Here is a 20,542-nt window from a genome sequence, read left to right on the forward strand (position 1 = left end):
AGCCCAGACTTGCCTTTGACCAGGTGCCACCACCTGCCCCCACATGCTCCTGGCCAGGAGTGAGTCCTGTCCCCTCACCGTTACAAGACTACTTATTCTCTGTGAAACTTCAAGCTATTCTGTGTGAAACCCGCTACTACAACGGGCTGATTTTTTTGTATTTTTTTTGTAGAGATGGGGGTTTCACCACTTTGCCCAGGCTGGTCTTGAACTCTCTGCCCGCCTCGGCCTCCCAAGTGTTGAGATTACAAGTGTCAGCCACCGCGGCCGCCAACAATGTGGAGATTTAAAAGGTATTTTTACATATATAATCTCTGACCTATTAGTAGGGTTTTTCATTTATGACTTTTCCCTTCCCTTTCTCCGAGTTCTTCCTCACTCCTCTCCATAGCCCTTCCCTTCGCTCCTCCCATTGTCTCCTAATTGGCCTCCCCTTCGCGCAGGCGCCCTCAGAGGCGCTGAGTCAGGGTGCTGATGAGCCCGGGCAGGCGCGGACTGGGCGGGGTTAGCGCCTGCGCACTGGACGACTTCGGGGCAGGGCAGATTTATATCTGCGGGGATCAGCTGACGCTCCGCATTGCAGACTGCGGAGTCAGGCGGCGCTATGTACGCTCTCTTCCTCCTGGCCAGCCTCCTGGGCGCGGGTAAGCCCTGGGACCCTCAGTCTGGGGAGGAGGTGCCTCGCAGCGTCCATCGGCCCCAGTGTGGGCTGTGCCGGGCCTGGTCCCTCTGCTCCCCCTACCCGGGTTGGCGAGGGGGCGCGCACTGCGCAGGCGCGTTCGCCGGCTTTCCCTGGGCGACCGGCGACCGGGGGCTGCGGGGGGCGGACTGCGAAAATGCTCCCGGGAGGGCGGCCCAGGCCCTGGGCAGCATCTCCCTCGGGGCTCGAGTGGGTTCCTGCGCGGTGGGGGCCCCGAGGCCTTCCCTCAGGCTGCGCTTTCCGCTGTGGGGTGGGTCTTGTAGGGTGACCCCTTGGGCAGCTGTGTTGTGCCTGTGCTGGGCACACGTGATGGAGGTGGGCCGGAGCCCCGTCCCGCAGGACACTTTGGCCGTTGGCTTCAGTTGCCTGTCTGTAAGGGTAGCGAAGCTGCAGGAAGCGCATGTGTATCATCTGTGTTGACGTTTGCGTATATATTTACTCCGGATTCTAGGTGTTGACAAAACGAGTCAGACTCTAAAATATTTTGAGATTTATTCTAAGCCAAATATGAGTGACCATGGCCCGTGACACAGCCCTCAGGAGGTCCTGAGAACATATGCCCAAGGTGGTCTGGGTACAGCTTGATTTTACATATTTTAGGGAGGCATGAGACATCAATCACACACATTTAAGAAATACTTTGGTTCCAGGCCATAGGTAAATTTAAACATTTTCTAGTTGACAGTTGGTTGAGTTTATCTGAAGACCTGGGATCAATAAAAAGAAAATATTCAAGTACAGATAAAGGATTGTGGAGACCAAGTTTTATTGTGCAGAGGAAGCTCTCAGGTAGCCAACTTAAGAGAGCAAGCACGTTGTAAAATGTTTCTATGGACCTGAAAGGGTGTCTGGCTCTTAGTTGATTATCTCCTGGATCTGGGAAGGAAAACATAGGGGGAAGGGGATTCTCTATAGAATGTGGATTTTTCCCACAAGAGACTTTGCAGGGCAATTTCAAGGTATGGCAAGGAAATATATTTTGGGCTTAGATATTTTGACTTTTTTTTCCTTGTCTCATAATGTTATGCCAGAGTCAGACTGGAAAGTAAGTCACGATATATAGGGTCAAATAAAACCCATCTGATGAGAATTTATGGTTTGTAGGGTATGACTCCCTATACCCCTTAGGAATTTGGGCAAGCTAAAAAAAAAATCAGAGCTTAATTCTCATAGGTATTGAAGGCGATCTAGGGTTTTGTGGTCCAGTTATTTTGCCATGGAGTCCTCATTTCACTTGCTTTGAAATATCTTGCGTCCGGGCGCGGTGGCTCATGCCCATAATCCCAGCACTTTGGGAGACCGAGGTGGGAGGATCGCTTGAGCCTAGGAGTTGGAGACCAGCCTGGGCAACATAGTAAGACCCCGCCTGTTAAAAAAAAAAAAAAAAAAAAGAGAAAAGGCCGTTTGTGTTTTGTTTGTTCGTTTGTTTGTTTTTGAAATGGAGTTTCGCTCTTGTTGCCCAGGCTGAAGTGCAATGGCGCAGTCTCGGCTCACTGCAACCTCCGCCTTCCGAGTTCAAGCCATTCTCCCACCTCAGCCTTCCAAAGTGCTGGGATTACAGGCGTGAGACACCGCATCCAGCCCCCACCACAATTTCTGTTTCCTAGTAACTATATGTAATTTAAGGGCTGGCTGCCATTTTAGCCACCATGCAGCTACCCAGATTTTAATAAACAGTAACAAAGTGGATGACAGGGTTGTTGCAAAACCAAAGAAATGAGTTAGCTTTCAGCAGCTCTCAAGAATGTCTCTTGACCCTGTACCAAGCTCTTAAATTTGTTTTACCTGTGCACAATGAAAGGTGATCTGCTTATAAAAAAAATCATTTTGGTTTTATATTCAGGCTTATACTGCTGTTATTCAGTGGTCTGTATAATAAACTAATGCTGGTCTCTAAATTTTTTATACTGATTCAGAGCAATTTTTTTCTTACTTTTTACATTATCCATTGTTCTTGTTGACGTTGAGTCACTCTTCACAAGACCCTTAAGAGTTCTGATTCACTCACATCACCCAAAAGGGACTTAATTGTGTCTTGGGAAATGTAAAATCCACCTCGGGTATGTATGGGCTTACGGTTAACCACAATATTTAGTTAACCAAGGGACCCTCTTCCCTGAAAACTCTGGTAAATGGGAGGTATTGTAATGGCCTTGGTCTAACTTTGCTGTCCTGCCTTTAGGATTAGGCCAAAGTCAGTGCTGATAACAGTGTTTGAATGCTGCCTGGCCTTCACAGCTGTGGCCCCTTTGTGATTTTTTTGGAATTGTTACTCCTAAAATTTCTAGACATGATAATGAGTTTTGTTAGTGAAAGTGCCTGGTGACTGCAGCTATTGTCTGCTGCCCGGGAGGCATTTAGAACTTTCTTCGTGACACTGTTGTAGTACAGAGTGCCACCCTCAATTGGGACGGGCTTTGTATTTTGTGTTTCAGTGATGTCCTGATGGTAGAGACACTTGCTTTTGAGTTACTTTGCCCATCCAGCTGCCCCTCCTTTTTACCCACCTAAAAGCGAAAGCAAAGCCATGGCACCGTGAGAGAATTGGAGAGCATCTAATCTAACCCCTTTGTAAGGAATGAAGACCTGGAGGTGCCCAGAGGTGATTCTCCCAAATCACAGACCATTTACTGGGGATGCCAGGACCAGAACCCAAGACTCTACAGTGCTCGCTTTTTCCGTATCCCTCTGTCAACATGGACCTCTTAACATTTAAAAACTTAGTGTAAGTTACATACATGGAAGATTAAGTAGACAACTTGATGAATTACCACAAAGTGAGCCCGCCCGTGTAAGCAGCCCCCGAGGTTGGGGAGCAGAGCAGTGGCATCCAGGCATCCAGAGGCCCCTGTTCACCCATTCACTGCCCTGTCCCACTTGCCCCAAAGGAAACATTTTTGTTAACCTTTGAACACATAGATGTAAAGGCTGCAGTTTCGAATTTTACAAATGGGATCATGGAGGCTATTGCTGTTGGGTGAGTCCTCTGGTGGAAAAAGGAGCGTGTTCATGAGCTAGGTGTAAGGCATGAGGGATGGTGCCTGGAATGTGGCAGGTGGTGCCTGGAATGTGGCAGGTGCTCCCTGAAGCGTGGCAGGTGCTCCCTGAAGCTTAGATGCTCTGATAGCTGTCAGCTGTGTGGTGGCTAGCCAGCTGAATGTTGTCTACCCCATACTAAGACAGGTGTGTTTTCTGGGCATGCTAGAAGGTATTATATATTTTATTTCAATAACATATGAATTTATAGCCTGGCCTGCTGAATATCAGTAGGAACTTCAGGTCTTGGCCTGTCAGGGATTTTGGATAAATCTCCTGTTTGTCAATAGTAAATCAGTTTTATTCTGTGAAAATAAGAGTATAATTCCTGAAGAAAGAAGGGTTTATTTGTTTTAACAAATCAGTGATTTGTCACGTCCTTGAAGTACATTTGACAGGTTGTTTTGTTTCTTTTTTTTTTTTTTTGGAGCAGAAAGTTTAATAGGCAGAAGAAAGGAGAGAGGAGAGCAGCTCTCTCTTGTGAGAGAGAGGCGTCCGAAAGGGAAAAACCTGACAGGTTGTTTTTGAGATGGAGTCTTGCTCTGTCCCCAAGCTGGAGTGCAGTGGTGCGATCTTGGCTCACTGCCACTTCCGCCTCCTGGGTTCAAGCGATTTTCCCGCCTCTGCCTCCCGAGTAGCTAGGATTATAGGCACCCACCACCATGCTGGCTAATTTTTGTATTTTTAGTAGAGATGGGGTTTTGCCATGTTGGCCAGGCTGGTCTCAAACTCATGACCTCAAGTGATCTGCCTGACTTGGCCTCCCAAAGTGTTGGGATTACAGGTGTGAGTCACCACACCTGGCCTTTTTTTTTTTTTAAATGCTTTAAAACAGTGATGATAAATACAGTGACTGGGATGAAGATTTTGACTGTTGCAAAAGTACTAATTGCTTTATTTTTTTATTACATGAGGTTCCAAAAAATAACTTTATGGCATTTGTAATTTTGTATGTTGGGAGAAGATGACAATGTGGAGTAGAAGTTTCACATTATCTCATTGCTGACAGTAGCCATATGACCTTGGGCAAGTTGCTTAAAGTCTCCCGTATTTCATCATTTGTAAAGTGGCATTAATCATTCCTATTTCACTGGGCTGCTGTTTACCTTTAATAAATTAGGTGAATACAGAAAAGGGTTTAGTTAGTATTGTTTGTTGCTGTACCACTAATACAAATAATGTATTGTCAATATCTTTGTCCCCCCAGCACAGCGACCTATTTTCTGCCCTTGATTTTGTGATTTCCCTTGGCATCTTTCGTTTCAAAGGACGTTGTGACCTTAACAAAATTAAATTGACTTATTAAAAACATACATGCTGGGTATAATTAGTGAGTCAGGAAAACAAGCTATGGTAGGTACACAGCAGTTAGGAGGGAGTTGGTAGGCAGTTCATACTCTAGGTAGCCAAACGAGGTTTAGCTGCTAGGTGATCTTGACATCAGAGCAGCCCAGCAGATCAGAGCTGGTTCCTGGTAACCTGAATGCTTGGGTCTAGACCTGTTGTCACTAACCCTGGACCTGAGGTAGTCTGTTCCACCCCCTAGTTCGGTTTCCCCATTCATAAATGGAGGTGAGCTGTTTAGAGTGGATAATAGATGGACATGGGAAGCCAGGTCAGTCAGTAGAATGGAGTGTAGAGTACAAGGTTTGTCCCCGCCACTGCTGTCCCCAGGCCCTCCTCAGACAGCCTGGTAGCAGCTCCCTTAGGAGCCTGCAGAGGTACACCCTATGTGTGAGTTCCTTCTGCCTTTTTTCTTTTTAACACACATAATAGTATATTTTACTGACTGTTTTGCCTGTTGCTCCTTAAATTGTGAAACATTTTAAAAGTGGAAGATTATCATGAACACATGTGTATGCAACGCCTAGGTTAAGAAATGGAAGCTGACAACCCAGCTGCCGCCATAGACAGCCACCTTCCTGGACTTGTTTTTCCTCCCCCTTAGGTCTTTTTCCTCCCCTACATGTGACTGGAAGCTTCAGCAGTGTGTATAGAGTATTGTTTTGGATATTTTAAACATTTTGCAAATATTGTATCCAACAGTCTTTCCCTTTATCCTTGGGGGATGTGTCCCAAGACCCCCAGGGGATGCCAGAAGCTGTGGATGGGACCAAACCTTATTTATATATAATATGTTTTTTCTTATGCATACATACCTGTGATAAAGTTTAGTTTATAAATTAGGCACAGTAAGGGATTAACAACAACTAGTAATACAGAACAATTAAAACAATCTGTAATAAAAATTATGTGAATGTGGTCTTTGTCTCTCAGAACATATTTTCAGACCACATTTGACCGTGGGAAACCGAAATGGTAGACAAGGAAGCTATGGTTAAAGAGGGACCACTCTATATTGTTGGGTTAGTTTTTTGCTAGGAAGGTTTATCTACACTGAAAATGTGTAGATTACTTTTATGCCTTTTAGAATTTGTCTAGAAGGCTTTCTGGTTTTTACTGGAAAGCCCTCCACAAAAAAGAAAATGCGTAGATCTATTTCATTTTCACTACAATATAGTATTCAAATTATAGAATTTCTTTTTTTTTTTTTTTTTTGAGACGGAGTCTTGCTCTGTCACCCAGGCTGGAGTGCAGTGGCGTGATCTTGGCTCACTGCAACCTCCACCTCTTGGGTTCAAGTGATTCTCCTGTCTCATCCTCTCGAGTAGCTGGGATTATGGGTGCATGCCACCACGCCTGGCTAATGGTTGTATTTTTAGTACACACAGGGTTTCACCACATTGGCCAGGCTGGTCTCGAACTCCTGACCTCAGGTGATCTGCCCATCTCAGCCCCCCAAAGTGCTGGGATTACAGGTGTGAGCTACTGAGCCCGGTCTATATCATTTCTATTCCAGTGATAGACATTTAGATAATTTCTAGTTTTTTTCTGTTACAGCCTGCTTCTGTAAAAATTCTTGTACATGTCTCCTTGTGCACGTGAAAAACATTTCTCTAGGTTATTTGTCTATGAGCAGAATTGCTGAGTTGTGGAGTAACTAACAATTGTAGAAGTGCTCTCAGATAATCTTGGCAGTTGCCATTCCATAACATATTCAATTTCCAGTTACTGTGTGCCCTTGTTAACATTTGATATTGTTAAAACTTTAAATTTTGCTAATTTGATAGGAGTAAAATGACTTAGTGGTTTCATTTGCATTTCTCCTTTTGTTTTCTTAAACAGTATATCCTAGAGGTCACTTCATGCTAACACAGATAGATGTACTTAAATTTTAAAATTTGAGATAATGTTAGATTTACAGAAAAGTTACAAAGGTAGTATACTGAGTTCCTGTATGCCCTTTACCTAGCTTCCCATACTGTCAACGTGTTGTATAACCATGATACGTTTGCCAAAAGCAAGGAATTAATATCAGGACACGGTCACTATCTAGATTGCAAACTTCATTTGGATTTTTACCAGTTTTCCCACTAATCTCATTTTTTGGTACCTGGGTCCAACCGGCTATGCCACATTGCCCTCAGGCTGTCAGGTCTCCTTAATCTCTTCCCACTTCCCAGCCGAGTATTTCATTGTATGGATGTGTCTATTTAATGCCTATTGATGGACATCGACATCTAATAAAATGTGAGGTGAATTCTAATGAGACTTGTAAATGTAGAAATTGTAAATTCTGGCCACATTTGGACAGATACAGCCTTTGAAAAATTATTTACATGAGAGGAAACAACATGACTAAGATTGAAGAAGATGCAGAGAAAGTTCTTTTGGCCAGTATTTGTCACGTTACTTACGACTCTTTCAGTAGCTGTGATGGGATGCCGTTCTGTATGAATAAGTCTGTTCTTCAGGCATTGATACCAGAAGGCCATGTGGCTTCCTATAGCACTAGGAATAAAACTCAGAGTGTGTTGGCAAGGTCACCTGTCACCTGGTGATTGGCCACCTCTCAGTTCCTCCCCCTGTCTTCTGTCTGGCCTGCTGTCCAGGCTCCTGGCTCCTTCCTTGTTGGTGTTCATAGATTTTCCATTTTGAATTCCACCTCTCTGGAACATCTTCCTCCCTGGGTAACCCATGGGGCTTCCTCTCTGTATGCATTCAGGTCCCTGGTTGATGTTGCCTTATCAGAGTTCCCCACGGATCTGTCTGAAATAGCTGCCCCACCCCACCTTGCTGTATTTGTAGCACTCACCGCTACCTGGCGTTGTGATGTGTGTGTTGTCTTGATCACTTGCTGTGTCTGCAGCATGTGGAGCAGTTTGGGCACGTAACAGGTGCTCAGCGTTGATGAGTGCCGTGAGGTGTAGCCAGGTAGACTTCAGCTGCGGAAGTGTAGGCTAGTGTGCTTGAAACTTCATTACTTCATAGTGCTGAGTCTTTATCATGATTAGATAGAATATTATCTTCTATTTTTCTGAAATTAATGTTAAGAAATTATTTTTAAGAGTTACGAAATTGAGAGTGACTTTGAGCACAAATGAAGTGTTGCCCTTTATAATAGTTGAGGATAGTTTGGGACCCGCCCCTCCCAAACCTTTTGGGGAGGCTTCTATGTAGGTGATAGGAACAGGGGAGCCTAATATAATTTAGATGTTAATGGGGGCTCTGATTTGAGGTAAATCTGAAAAAGAAAGCAGCTATAAGTTGAGGAAATTATCCCCCCCACTTTTGGTTTCAGAAGTTGGTTCTCTAGATGTTTAGCTTGGAGGTTCTCAAACTTTTGGTTGCAGGATCCCTATATACTCCTTAGTTATTGAGGACCCCAAAGAGCTTTTGCTTATGTGGGCTATATCTATACATCTTATAAGTTAAACTGTCAGTGTTTAAAAAGTAATGCTTTGAAATATTGATAAACCTATTATATGTTAACATATATATATATTTATTGTATGTATTATATTTTTAATGAAAAAATATTTTCCAAAACACAGATATTTAGTGAGCAGCCTGTTTTACATTTTTGCAATCCTTTTAACACCTGGCTGGATTCTTAGCTGCTTGGCCATTCAGTCTGTTGCAATGTCATGTCACATGCCTCCGCAGAAACTTGACTGGACATTTGTGAGTGAGCAAAATGGCAACTGATGTCTTGTTTTTATTATGAGGATTTTTCCCTCACAGACCCCCTGAAAGAGTCCCTGGGACCCTTAGGGTTTTGGACCACACTTTGAGAACCACTGGTTTAGCTGATTTGCAGAACCTACAGATATTTAATAGCTAACCCAGAAGGAGACATTCTGCTTTTTTTTTTTTTTAAAGACGGAGTCTCACAATGTCACCTAGGCCAGAGGGCAGTGGCATGATCTCGGCTCACTGCATCCTCTGCCTCACGGGTTCAAGTGATTCTCCTGCCTCAGCCTCTTGAGTAGCTGGGACCACAGGTGTGTGCCACCATGCCTGGCTATTTTATTTATATATATATAGTAGAGACCAGGTTTCACTATGTTGACCAGGCTGGTCTCGAGCTCCTGACCTCAAGTAATCCACTCGCCTTGGCCTCCCAAAGTGCTGGAGTTACAGGCATGAGCCACCGCACCCAGCCATTTTTTGTATTTTTAGTAGAGATGGGGGTTTCACCATGTTGGGCAGACTGGTCTCGAACTCCTGAGCTCAGGTGATCTGCCCGCCTCTGCCTCCCACAGTGCTGGGATTACAGATGTGAGCCACTGTGCCTGGCCCATTCTGCTTTTTTTTTTTTTTTTTTTTTTTTGAGATGGAGTCTCGCTTTGTCGCCCAGGCTGGAGTGCAGTGGCGCGATCTCAGCTCACTGCAAGCTCCGCCTCCCGGATTCACGCCATCCTCCTGCCTCAGCCTCCAAGTAGCTGGGACTACAGGCGCGCACCACCACGCCCGGCTAATTTTTTGTATTTTTAGTAGAGACAGGGTTTCACTGTGTTAGCCAGGATGGTCTTGATCTCCTGACCTCGTGATCCGCCCGCCTCAGCCTCCCAAAGTGCTGGGATTACAGGCGTGAGCCACCACGCCCGGCCCATCCTGCTTTTTATTGAACATTAGTTCATTTAATTCTCATAACAACCCTCTGTGGTGAAAGCAACTAAATCAGAATTCTGGGTCAGTCTGATATCCTGCCGTGACCCATACTGTGGTCTGAACAGTTTAGATTTCAAATGAAGGCAGTATTCCTATAAAGTATTAACTGAAGTAAGCCAAAAGTGACATTTATAGTAGACTCACATATATCTGGAACTTTTTTAGTTAGTAAACAGTGTATGAGACAAGTTCAGAATACTGAATTTCTTTAATGAGGTTTGCATGAAACCTTTTTTAGCATATGATTATCTTCTGCAAATGTGCAGAGACCATGCAGCTGGTTAGCAAGGCTCAGTGTGGGAGCCAGCACCAGTTTGTGTGGGTGCCTGCACCGACTGCCGTGCAGCATGCTGGATCTGCAGCGGAACTTTCTTGAGGATGGGGAGCCATGCAGAACCCCCCTCTGACCCCTGCCTCCGCTTGCTCACTTGCCTGGAATCTAGTCCTGCCAAGGGCTCATTTTTCAGTCATGGATTGCCGTGTAATCTTATCTAAGATGATCTAAGTTCTTCTTTGATCATCACCTGATATGTTAACACTTTGGAAGAAAAGCTTTGTTAGGAGTTTTTATTGGACTACAGTGCTCTTGAATGAACTAGTTAGGAGTTGTCCCCAAATTAGTTAAGCCTCCATTCCGTCACTCTTATACAGTCTGAGTAGATTGCATTCTTGTCCCCAGCCTCAGTCATTATTGCACAAGGTAATTTCCCTGAGGACTTTATCACTTTGTGTAGATAATGTCCTGCCCTGGAATGATCTGGCTTGGGAGGAAAATTAAGAAGCCAGGCTGTAGCAGCAGAGGAGAAGCAGGGAAGAAAGGACCTTTGTCTTAACACTTTGAGGCCAGAGGTGATGGGATATCAGCCTAGCGAGCTTAAGAGCTTTATTGCCATTGATGTGTTATGTGATAAGAGGATTCTTGGACCTTACTTCCTCCAAATCAAGGGAGACTACCTCTGAGTGTATACTATTCTGAATGATTCAGTGAGCTGTGTTATTCTGCTTTGCAGACTGTTTTCCAAAGGCAGGATTATCTATGAAGAAGAGACAAGTGCTGTTTGCCATAGAAGATATTTGTGGCACTAGCTGTTTGAGTAGTTAGTGTTGAGTGCATTGCGTTATCTCCTGCTTCTAGGGGATGGAAGTATATGAATTCCTCTGAGAAATGCCTGAATGTGGGGGACCTGCGGTAGAAGCTGCCCCTCCTGGGGTTATCCTCTCTTGGTTTCCTAGCAACCTGCCTGTTGCCATGGTGCCGCCTTACCCAGGCAGCAGATCTGCTGCCCTGTGGAATGTAGGCTCTGATTGTCAGCACTGGGAGGCTGCATGCATTTTCTGTTACTTTTTTTTTTTTTTGGTAGCTAGACTCAAATTGTATTTTAGCATGTTACTAAAATATTTAAAAGGCAAAGCATATGTTGTATGGCTAAAATAATGAGACTGACTGTAACCTTCTAGGAAGGGTTATCCTGTCATTCTGAGGTTGCTTCGGAAAATCTTTGGTTATGTTGTGTACTGGGCTTTTCAGTGTCCTCACTGGAGTACCCCCGGAAACACTCATTGTTGGGAGACCTTTCTTGTAAGCGAGGTCGTTGATTAAATGTGTATATTAGTTGGGCTGAGGTTTGACTGTAAACAACATAGAATAATAATGACTTATTTCTTTTTCTTTTCTTTTTTTTTTCTTTTTTTGATGGAGTCTCGCTGTGTCGCCCAGCAGGAGTGCAGTGGCACGATCTCAGCTCACTGCAACCTCTGCCTCCTGGATTCAAGCGATTCTCCTGCCTCAGCCTCCCGAGTAGCTGGGACTACAGGCACCGCCACCTCGCCTGGCTATTTTTGTATTTTTTGTAGAGATGGGGTTTTGCCGTGTTACCAGGCTGGTCTTGATTCTTGAGCTCAAAGTGATTCTCCCGCCTTAGCTTCCCAAAGTGCTGGGATTACAGGCGTGAGCCACCACACATGGCCCTGAAATCTGTCTTTAAAAAAGTCCTGTTGTGGGCCGAGCATGGTGGCTCACACTTGTAATCCCAGCACTTTGGGAGGCCGAGGCGGGCGTATCACAAGGTCAGGAGTTTGAGACCAGCCTGGCCAAAGTGGCAAAACCCTGTACCTACTAAAAATACAAAAATTAGTTGGGTGTGGTGGTGGACGCCTATAATCCCAGCTACTTGGGAGGCTGAGGCAGGAGAATCACTTGAACCCAGGAGGCGGAGGCTGCAGTAAGCCAAGATTGTGCACTCCAGCCTGGGTGACAAGAGCAAGACTCTGTCTCAAAAAATAAATAAATAAATAATAAAAAGGGCCCATTGTTCCCAGCTCTCTTGTCAGGCCCTTGAACTAAGACGTGAAGCGCTCGATTTGCTCCGAGTGCTGTTCATGTCTTTATGACACGTTTAATCAGAAATCTCCAGGAGATCAAACATTCTAAGAACTTTCTTGGAGTTCAGCATACTGCCTCAGAGAAGGAAACTGGTATTTGGAGGTAGGGTGTGGGAGGATAATAGAGATGAAAGGCTTTGCTGGGCAACTTGTTTTGAGAAATAACTCACCAGAAAGCAGTTTTGAGTAGTTTTTATTAGTTATAAATGCTGAAAATGTCATCTGCCTTGTTGGAATGAAGACTCGGAGCTCCTGGGAGCTCTTTTAGTTCAGCCCACCACTGAAAGGATCCCTCTTACGTAGCATTGCTCATAGGTTATGTGTTGTTTCTGCTTGGTTGCTTCCACTGTTGGTGAGGTCATCACCTGATGATGCCACTCATTCTCTCTTTTTTTTCTGAGACAGGTTCTGGCTTTATTGCCCAGGCTGGAGTGCGGTGACGCTGGGGCCCTAGAGTGCAACCTCCTTCCCCGGGCATAAGTGATCCTCCCACCTTAGCCTCCCCAGTAACTGGGACTATGGAGGTGTGCACCACCAAGCCTGGCTAATCCTTTCTCTTTTTATGTCCCTGGGTGGATGTTAAATGCGTTCTTTACCTGGAGCTGCAGTTCTCCGCCCATTGTTCAGAGGTCTGTGGGCTGGAGCCACTCATACCAGCTCCACACCCGGGTGGAAGGTGCAAGGGATTCTCCCCCTACTTGGAGATGACCATGCATGTCTCTGAAACATTCCTTCTCCCGTCACTCATCCCCAGTCCTCCAGGGGACTCTCTGGGTGGGGCCCGGCCCTCCCCTCCCTGGCCTCTGCTGAGCAGCTCACGGTGCTCATGGGCGTGTCTCTCCTGGTGCTGTTGGCCCTTGCTGTTCTGCTTTCCCTTTGAGCCTCCCGACTTCTCATGGAACCCAGTTAGTGCCATTTGCCCATCTTGATCTCTTGGAGTCTGTGTTAGCCTCTCTCGGCTCTCGCTGCCTCCATTTCTCATGTGCACATTTTTGAATTCGCCTTCCAGTTAGGCGCCTGGTGTTGGTATCTCCTGCCTCCTCTTCAGTTCTGCCACCTCGTACCTGGGTGATTGAGACCCACACATGAGCATACCTGTCCTGTCCCACCCAGAAATCCCTGGAGCTTCCTGCAGCATCGCCCACGGGGTTGAGCCCTCACCTTGGGGTGTGTGTGGCAGGTGAGACCATTCCCCACGCACCTGAGACCTGTCTGCCTTTGCAGCCTGGCTGCCACTACTTCCTTGGCTTCGCTCCTGAAAAGGCAGGACAGTTTCTTCCCTTCCCCACAGATAACTGGACTCCTTTGGAATGTTCTTGAATTTCCCATCCCCTCTCCACGTAGCCAGCCCTTTCTGTCACCATTTTGCAGGTGCCAATTCCAATTTCGTTTTGAGGAAGACTCCGTTAGCATTGCCTTGCCGCTCCCATTCCCACGGATGTGTGGGATCACACACCATTACTTAGATGTCTGTTCCTCCCGCTCTTGGGGGTAAAAAAAGTTGTGACTGTTCATTTGGTCTCTGGCATGAGGGCCTTGGGCTCTGCACAGTCGGTGGAGCTGGTGACCATCTGGGTTGTTTACCTGCTTGTGTGGAGAGGAACCACCCTCGCCTGTAGAGCTTTGTGATTAATCCACAGCTGGGGCCTGAGAAGTTCCTCAAGTGCTAGGAGAATTTTATGTATAATAAAGTTTCTGGGAAAGGGATCCATGTCCCCAAAAGGTTCTGACCCACTGTTTGATACCCTCTTAGGAGATAGGCTCTGAGAATGGGCTTTGCACCTCTCGGCAGCCGGGAGCTCCCCAGCACCACCCAGCAGTGCCTGCCCTGAGGACACGCAGTCTCTATGAACATGTGTCATCATGTCGGTCATCCTGGGAGATGAAATCCATTGCATACCACAGGCCGTTTTTGTAATACGCACCTTTATGTTTGGCTTGTGGTTGGAGGTAGAAGAGGCTGTCTCGCTAAGAAGGGAGTTTCTAGGAGTTGGAATTTACGTGTTACTTCCTGTGTCCATGGAAATCTGTTTTACGCTGGAACTTGATGACTTTATAGGCGTACCGAATTCTCCACCATGCGTACCTTTTTCCCTCCAGGTCTGAGGAAGAGGTCTGCTGCCATTCAGTAGGTCATGGATTGGGAAGTGACAGTTTGTATTAGCTGGGCCAGTTTCAGATACAAGGGGCTGCGTGAGATTATTTTCATTCCAGGTTGGCCGGACCAAAACAAGTAACAAAGTCATCATGGAAAACTTATTGTTTCACATTCCTAGAGGAAGTAGGCAACCTACAAAGTATTCTCCTGTGGGCCTGTGGGAGTGAGTTGTGTTCCAGAAACACTCTAGATTTTGGTCAGCTGTAGCTAGTTCCCTGCTGAGAAGGCTGGAGAAAGTAGCTGGGTGGATATTACACTGGATGGGCATTTTTAAGAATGGGGAATGCCGTTCACTTGCCCCTGCTTTTGGTGGTGACTCCTCCGCTTGGCTCTGGTCTCCTGAGGTCTGAGCCCATCCTCTTCTGGCTTCCCTGTGTATCACTCTGCCTTCCTCTGCCTAGAGACTCATTTTGGTGGTAGCCACCTGTTCATCACTTGGGCCCTCTCTTGATTTGGAGGTAGGGCTAGGCAGTGTGTATCATGGTGTCATCATGGGTCCTTTTCAGAGCCCTAGGGGCCCAGGTCCTGCTAGGGTGTGGTGGGAGTCATCAGGTCTGGGGCTCCTATTTGAGCTGTTTCTGTGGCCGCACAGTCCTCAGAGCCCTTACCCTCATGACTCAATTTCTCCCTCCCCTCCACCGCTCCCCTGAGATTTATAACTGAGGCTGACGCCAGCCATGCTTGGCTACACTGTGGGCTAAGCTTTTGTGAGCCATCTGGGGAGCTCGGTACTGATTCCCATCTGGCATATGTTTTCCCCTGGAAACTAGAGTCCAAACCAGCAGCCTCTGGAATGTGGCCAGCTTGGTTGAGATTGTGAACTGGACGTGTTTGTGATTTTGCTTCTGGGGACAGGGAAGGCTATAACCTGGACAGCAGATGAATAATTCATTTTCTTGTGTCTGAAGGGCTACCGGTGATCTGGCTCGAGCTTTGGGGGACTCAGTCTTTGTGTGAGTAGCTTGTGGAGGTAGTAATGAAAGAAAGCACTTCATTCCTTTCCCTCTCCTGGAGGAAGAATGGGTGCTGACCTATATAACACGTGTTTCCTATGTGTGTTACACACATACGTGGAATTGGCTTACAGAGGGAAGCAGCATACAGCAAGACTCCTGAGGTTCTAAGTATGTTTCTCAGGTGATTGTGTGTTTTTTTTTTTTTTTTTCTTAGACTTGGGCCAAGTATCTATTGCAATTAAAGTTGGTTCAACCCTACTGAGATGCCTGTTGGAGTTTGACCCTCACGCCGCCATCCTCTATGTGTAGTCTGATGTAATCTTGTTTCCTAGCTGAATAGTTGGCCTAGAAGTGAGATGTGAATCTGAGGATTTTTTTCGCCATTTTTTGGTTCTAAAATCAAGGACCTGTTTCAGGAAACATAGGCACTCTCAAGGCAGTTGATAAAACGTTTTTAGGGCTGAGTATGGTAGCTCACAACTGGAGTGCAGTGGTGAGATCTTGGCTTACTACAGCCTCTGCCTCCTGGGCTTAAGCTATCCTCCCACCTCAGCCTCTCAAGTAGTTGGGATCACAGGTGCGTGCCACCATACCTGGCTAATTTTTTGTAGAGATGAGGTTTTGCCATGTTGCCCAGGCTGGTCTTGAACTCCTGGACTCCAGTGATCCCCCACCTTGGCCTCTCAGAGTGCTGGGATTATAGGCGTGAGCTGCTGCAGCTGACAATTGTTTTATGTTATAAGGATATGAATTTATTTTATTTTATTTTATTATTATTTTTTGAGATGGAGTCTCGCTCTGTCACCTGGGCTGGAGTACAGTGGCGCAGTCTTGGCTCACTGCAAGCTGCGCCTCCTGGGTTCATGCCATTCTCCTGCCTCAGCCTCCTGAGTAGCTGGGACTACAGGTGCCCGCCACCACGCCTGGCTGATTGTTTTTTTTGTATTTTTAGTAGAGACAGGGTTTCACCGTGTTAGCCAGGATGGTCTCAATCTCCTGACGTCGTGATCCACCTTGGCCTCCCAACGTGCTGGGATTATAGGCATGAGCTACCGTGTCTAGCCTGTTTTTCTTTTTTAAAAAAACCCTTCATTCTACTGCTGTTATTCATTCTACAGAAGTCACAAATCTTCCCTGTATTTGAATTTGTCAGTCTTTTCTCCTATGGTTTCTTTTGCTACTTATGGAAACATTTTAAGGTTATGAGGATTTAAAGTTCTGCTACTCCCTGATACTGTTTAAAGGTAGTTGGAGCCAATGAAAGTGAACCAGATAAATGAGTCCCTTCCAGCCCTGTGACTGACAAGCCAGCTTCTTGACTGGGACAGGGGTGCATCTGTGTGGCTGGTGCCCCATACAGCTGGGTGAGGGGCCGAGTAAGGGCATCCAGCTCAAGGACAGGGCTCGCCCTCAGCCCTGGCGAAATAAGTCAGGTCGACCTGGTTTGCTGCAAAACGGGCCGCCTCCTCACATTGGTTTTCATTTTAGCTCTAGCCAGCCCAGTCCTCGGACTGAAAGAATGCACCAGAGGCTCGGCAGTGTGGTGCCAGAATGTGAAGACGGCATCCGACTGTGGGGCAGTGAAGCACTGCCTGCAGACCATTTGGAACAAGCCAACAGTGGTGAGTGCTGCTGCCCTCCAGTCCCAGCCCCAGCACTCCTCTGGGGTCCCCTTAGAGCAGCTGTAACTCACCACCATATTGACAGAGCACTTTCTCTTGCCTGGTTTTGTTTGCTTCTCACTGTGACCCTGTGTGGGAGGCAGGACCTATTGGTGAATGTACCCATTTTACAGCAGAGGAGATGGAGGCTCAGAGAGGTTAAGGTTTCCTTCCCCTGAGGCTGCCTGGTCTCTTGTGGCAGACAGGATGAGGTCTTCATGCCTGCAGCTCCAGGTGCCCCACACTGCCTCCCGGGCCTCTGTGCAGATCCCACTTCTCACCTTAGATAAGAGGCCAGTGGGTTGGCAGTGCCCATTCCCACCACTGGGCACATGGGCATGGCTCTATGCTTGGTCACTCACTCCACAAAGTACATGCTGAGCTTTTCAGGTACTTTCTGCCTGTTTCATATTTTGTTCTCTCCTCACTCCTCTCAAACAGGCAAACTGCTGATTGAGATCCTGGAGCGCGGTTGCAGTTTAAAATTGATTTCCAGCTGTAACCACACTGAGGAAGCTAGCACTGATTTTTCATCTAACCGATGCTAAATATAGCATATTAATGTGGGGCGTGGTCTAAGGCGACAAGCCATGGGTGCGTTCCTCACGGTCCCAAGCCCTCTCAGGAGATGCTCTGCCGACTGTGCCAGCTGAACGCAGAGCTGCTGCCCTGGGCTCACTTGGGGCTGTGCCGGCCATCATATGGTATGGGCTATGTTTGACTGAGTGGACTTCGGGGGGCCACTAGTGCTCCTTCAGTGAGAGAAGAAAACTTAGCACCATTATTTTAGAAGCAGTTTGTGAATTATTCACTGGAAAACTGCCTTCTGTGGCCATACTTGCCCTTTTTTTTGGAGACAGGGTATGGCTCTGTCACCTAGGCCGGAGTGCAGTGGTACAATCATGGCTCACTGCAACCTCAACCTCCTAGGCTCAAGCAATCCTCCCACCTCAGCCTCCTGAGTACTGGAACCACAGATGCACACCAGCATGCCCGGCTAATTTTTGGATTTTTTGTAGAGATAAGGTTTTTACCATGTTGCCCAGGCTGGTCTTGAACTCCTGGGCTGAGGTCATCCTCCTGCCTCCCATAGTGCTGTGATTACAGGTGTGGGCTACCACGACTGGTCTGAAACTCTTTTCAGATTTGATTTCTAATTTGCTTTCCATCTTGTTTTTTAATACTAGTTCCTGTTTCCAGGTTTAACGTGTGTCCAGTAAGGACTTTAAAACTTCCTTCATTGGCTGGTCTTGTCATGGCCCGGCCTTCTGTTTTTTTTTTGTTTGTTTGTTTTGTTTTTTTTTGAGACGGAGTCTCATTTTGTCGCCCAGGCTGGAGTGCAGTGGCGCGATCTTGGCTAACTGCAAGCTCCGCCTCCTGGGTTCAAGCAATTCTCCTGCCTCAGCCTCCAGAGTAGCTGGGATTACAGGTGCACACCACCATGCCTGGCTAATTTTTGTATTTTTAGTAGAGACAGGGTTTTCACCATGTTGGTCAGGCTGGTCTCGAACTCCTGAACTCGTGATCTACCCACCTTGGCCTCACAAAGTGTTGGGATTATAGGCGTGAGCCATTGCACCCAGCCTGGCCCTCTCTTGTTATGGTTCCACGCATGGTACCCTTGACCCTCTGTTTCCACAGATATTGAGGGCTGTCTGTGGAACTTGAGCATCCTGGGGTTTGGGTGTCCACGGGGGTCCTGGAATTGATACTCCCTCAGATACCAAAGGATGACTGTATTAGCCTGACTAGGTTCAAATCGGTTTCTCTAAAGGCAGCTAAATTCATAGGTATTCCTCAGTCTCACCCAGACATGTTTCTTTTCCATGGGTGAAAAGTTGGTTGACATCAAGAAGGGAGCCTGGGCATTCTTCCCCAATGGCTGCAGGTACCAACTAGAATTTCCATGGCCCCTAGTCCAGATGGGGGCCTTAGTGCCAATCAGAAGATTGACTTTGGCATGGTGGTACGTCGTTAACATGCCTGGGAGCCAGAGGAAGCGCAGGTGAACAGTTCAGTGTGGGCGTGCCTTCAGAAGTGGGTGAGGCGTTCGTTTCTCTGTCCCACCCAGCTCCCTGATGTACTGATGTGACTCTGTGATTTCACCTGAGCCTCAGTTTCCTTAGAAGTATTGGAAGCATTGATTTGAAATTGACCTGTGCCACATGGGGTGCTGCGTGGGTATGAGCAAAGGTTCTGTGCCCTATAAATCACAGTGTGTTCTAGTGAGTCACACCTCTTCCCTTCCTGCAGTGCCCCAGCACTGCTCATGCAGAGTGGAGAACCAGGATGTGACAGGAGCGTGGTCATGATCATATCCCTGGTTAGAGAGAATAGGGAAAGGGCCATAGGGAGTTCCAGTCGTGTGGGGTGTGAATTTGTGTCCTACAAATACAAATTTCTCGTATTCTTTCTCTTAGAAATCCCTTCCCTGTGACATATGCAAAGACGTTGTCACAGCAGCTGGTGATATGCTGAAGGACAATGCCACCGAGGTAAGCGGCTGTGAGTGGGGATGGTGCCTGAGCCACGGGCATGTGCACTGGTTCCTAAGAGAGCTGTGATTCCGAGTGTCTAAAGAGGAATGGTGTAGGCCTGAGGGGGGCAAATGTCTTCCACAAAGGACCAAGGAGAAAAGATTTTAGGCTATACGAGCCATATAGTGTCCCTGTCACGCAGTCTCTTTTTAAAAATATAAAAAGAACGTAAAAACCATTCTGAGTTCTGCGTTGTACAAAAATAAGCTGAAAGGCCTCCTTTGCTGACCCCGGGACTAAATGCCCGAAGTTAATTGAGATGTTATGTTGCATGCCACTAATACCTAGGTCCAGTTTGGCCATCTCTGCTTAGAATTCCCTGTGCCTACGAGACTGCAGGTCCGAGGATCTTCGTTTTGAATGTTCATGTCTGTTTTTGCCTGATTGACCTGATAGAGCCATAGGTAATGGTAACATGGCCAAGTCCTTTTCCCTGAGGGCTGGCTGCTTTCCAGGCTTGGTTTTTCTGGGAGCTATTGAGGGCCTCTTGCCTTCAGCCCATTTATTTCCAGGGAGGAAAGCCTGTCCTGATTCTGACCCTGGTGTCCTCTCGTAGGAGGAGATCCTTGTTTACTTGGAGAAGACCTGTGACTGGCTTCCGAAACCGAACATGTCTGCTTCGTGCAAGGAAATAGTGGACTCCTACCTCCCTGTCATCCTGGACATCATTAAAGGAGAAATGGTAAGTGGTGGGGAATAGGCTTTTCCTTGAAGGTGCTTCTGGGGCCCAGGAGAGGCAGTGGCCCCGAGTAGATTGATAAAATGGAAAGTCTGTTCATAGCTCTGGAATTCCTCAACAGCATTTTGCTACAATTTCACATCCCAAATAGCTCCTTTGACACAGCAGGCCACTCTGTGTAACTTGCCCTGGGGTTAGCAAGGGTGCGGCTGCTGGGGACTGGTCGGACTGCTGAAGGAATGTAAACCGGCATAACCTTCAGAGATGTGAGTTGGATAGATGATGTCCAATCTTTGACCCCTTTGAGCAAGCACAAAACTTCACTTCTGTGAATTTATTTCTGTGAACTTATAATTAAGGAATAATTCAGGGAATGTACTTGGGTGTTCAGCTACAAAGATGCTCATCTTTCATTCAT

General features: G+C 46.7%; 1 protein-coding gene and 1 non-coding gene across 4 annotated transcripts in view; both read left to right on the top strand.

Annotated features, from left to right (window-relative positions):
- Positions 1–451: 451 nt before the first annotated feature.
- The window catches only part of PSAP (prosaposin), a 34,364-nt gene continuing 14,273 nt past the window's right edge, over positions 452–20,542 (top strand). For all 3 annotated transcript variants that reach the window (XM_010373049.2, XM_010373050.2, XM_010373051.2), the window contains exons 1-4: positions 452–644; positions 16,736–16,869; positions 19,329–19,403; positions 20,002–20,127. In XM_010373049.2, coding sequence (XP_010371351.1) covers positions 605–644; positions 16,736–16,869; positions 19,329–19,403; positions 20,002–20,127 — 375 coding nt within the window. In that variant the 5' untranslated portion in view covers positions 452–604. The remainder of the gene's footprint in view (positions 645–16,735; positions 16,870–19,328; positions 19,404–20,001; positions 20,128–20,542) is intronic.
- LOC115900566 lies at positions 6,147–6,209 on the top strand. The gene has a single exon (XR_004060243.1). It is a non-coding gene; the product is annotated as a U7 small nuclear RNA (small nuclear RNA).

The sequence above is a fragment of the Rhinopithecus roxellana genome, chromosome 11, assembly GCF_007565055.1.
Source record: "Rhinopithecus roxellana isolate Shanxi Qingling chromosome 11, ASM756505v1, whole genome shotgun sequence".
In the NCBI taxonomy this organism is placed as follows: domain Eukaryota; kingdom Metazoa; phylum Chordata; class Mammalia; order Primates; family Cercopithecidae; genus Rhinopithecus; species Rhinopithecus roxellana.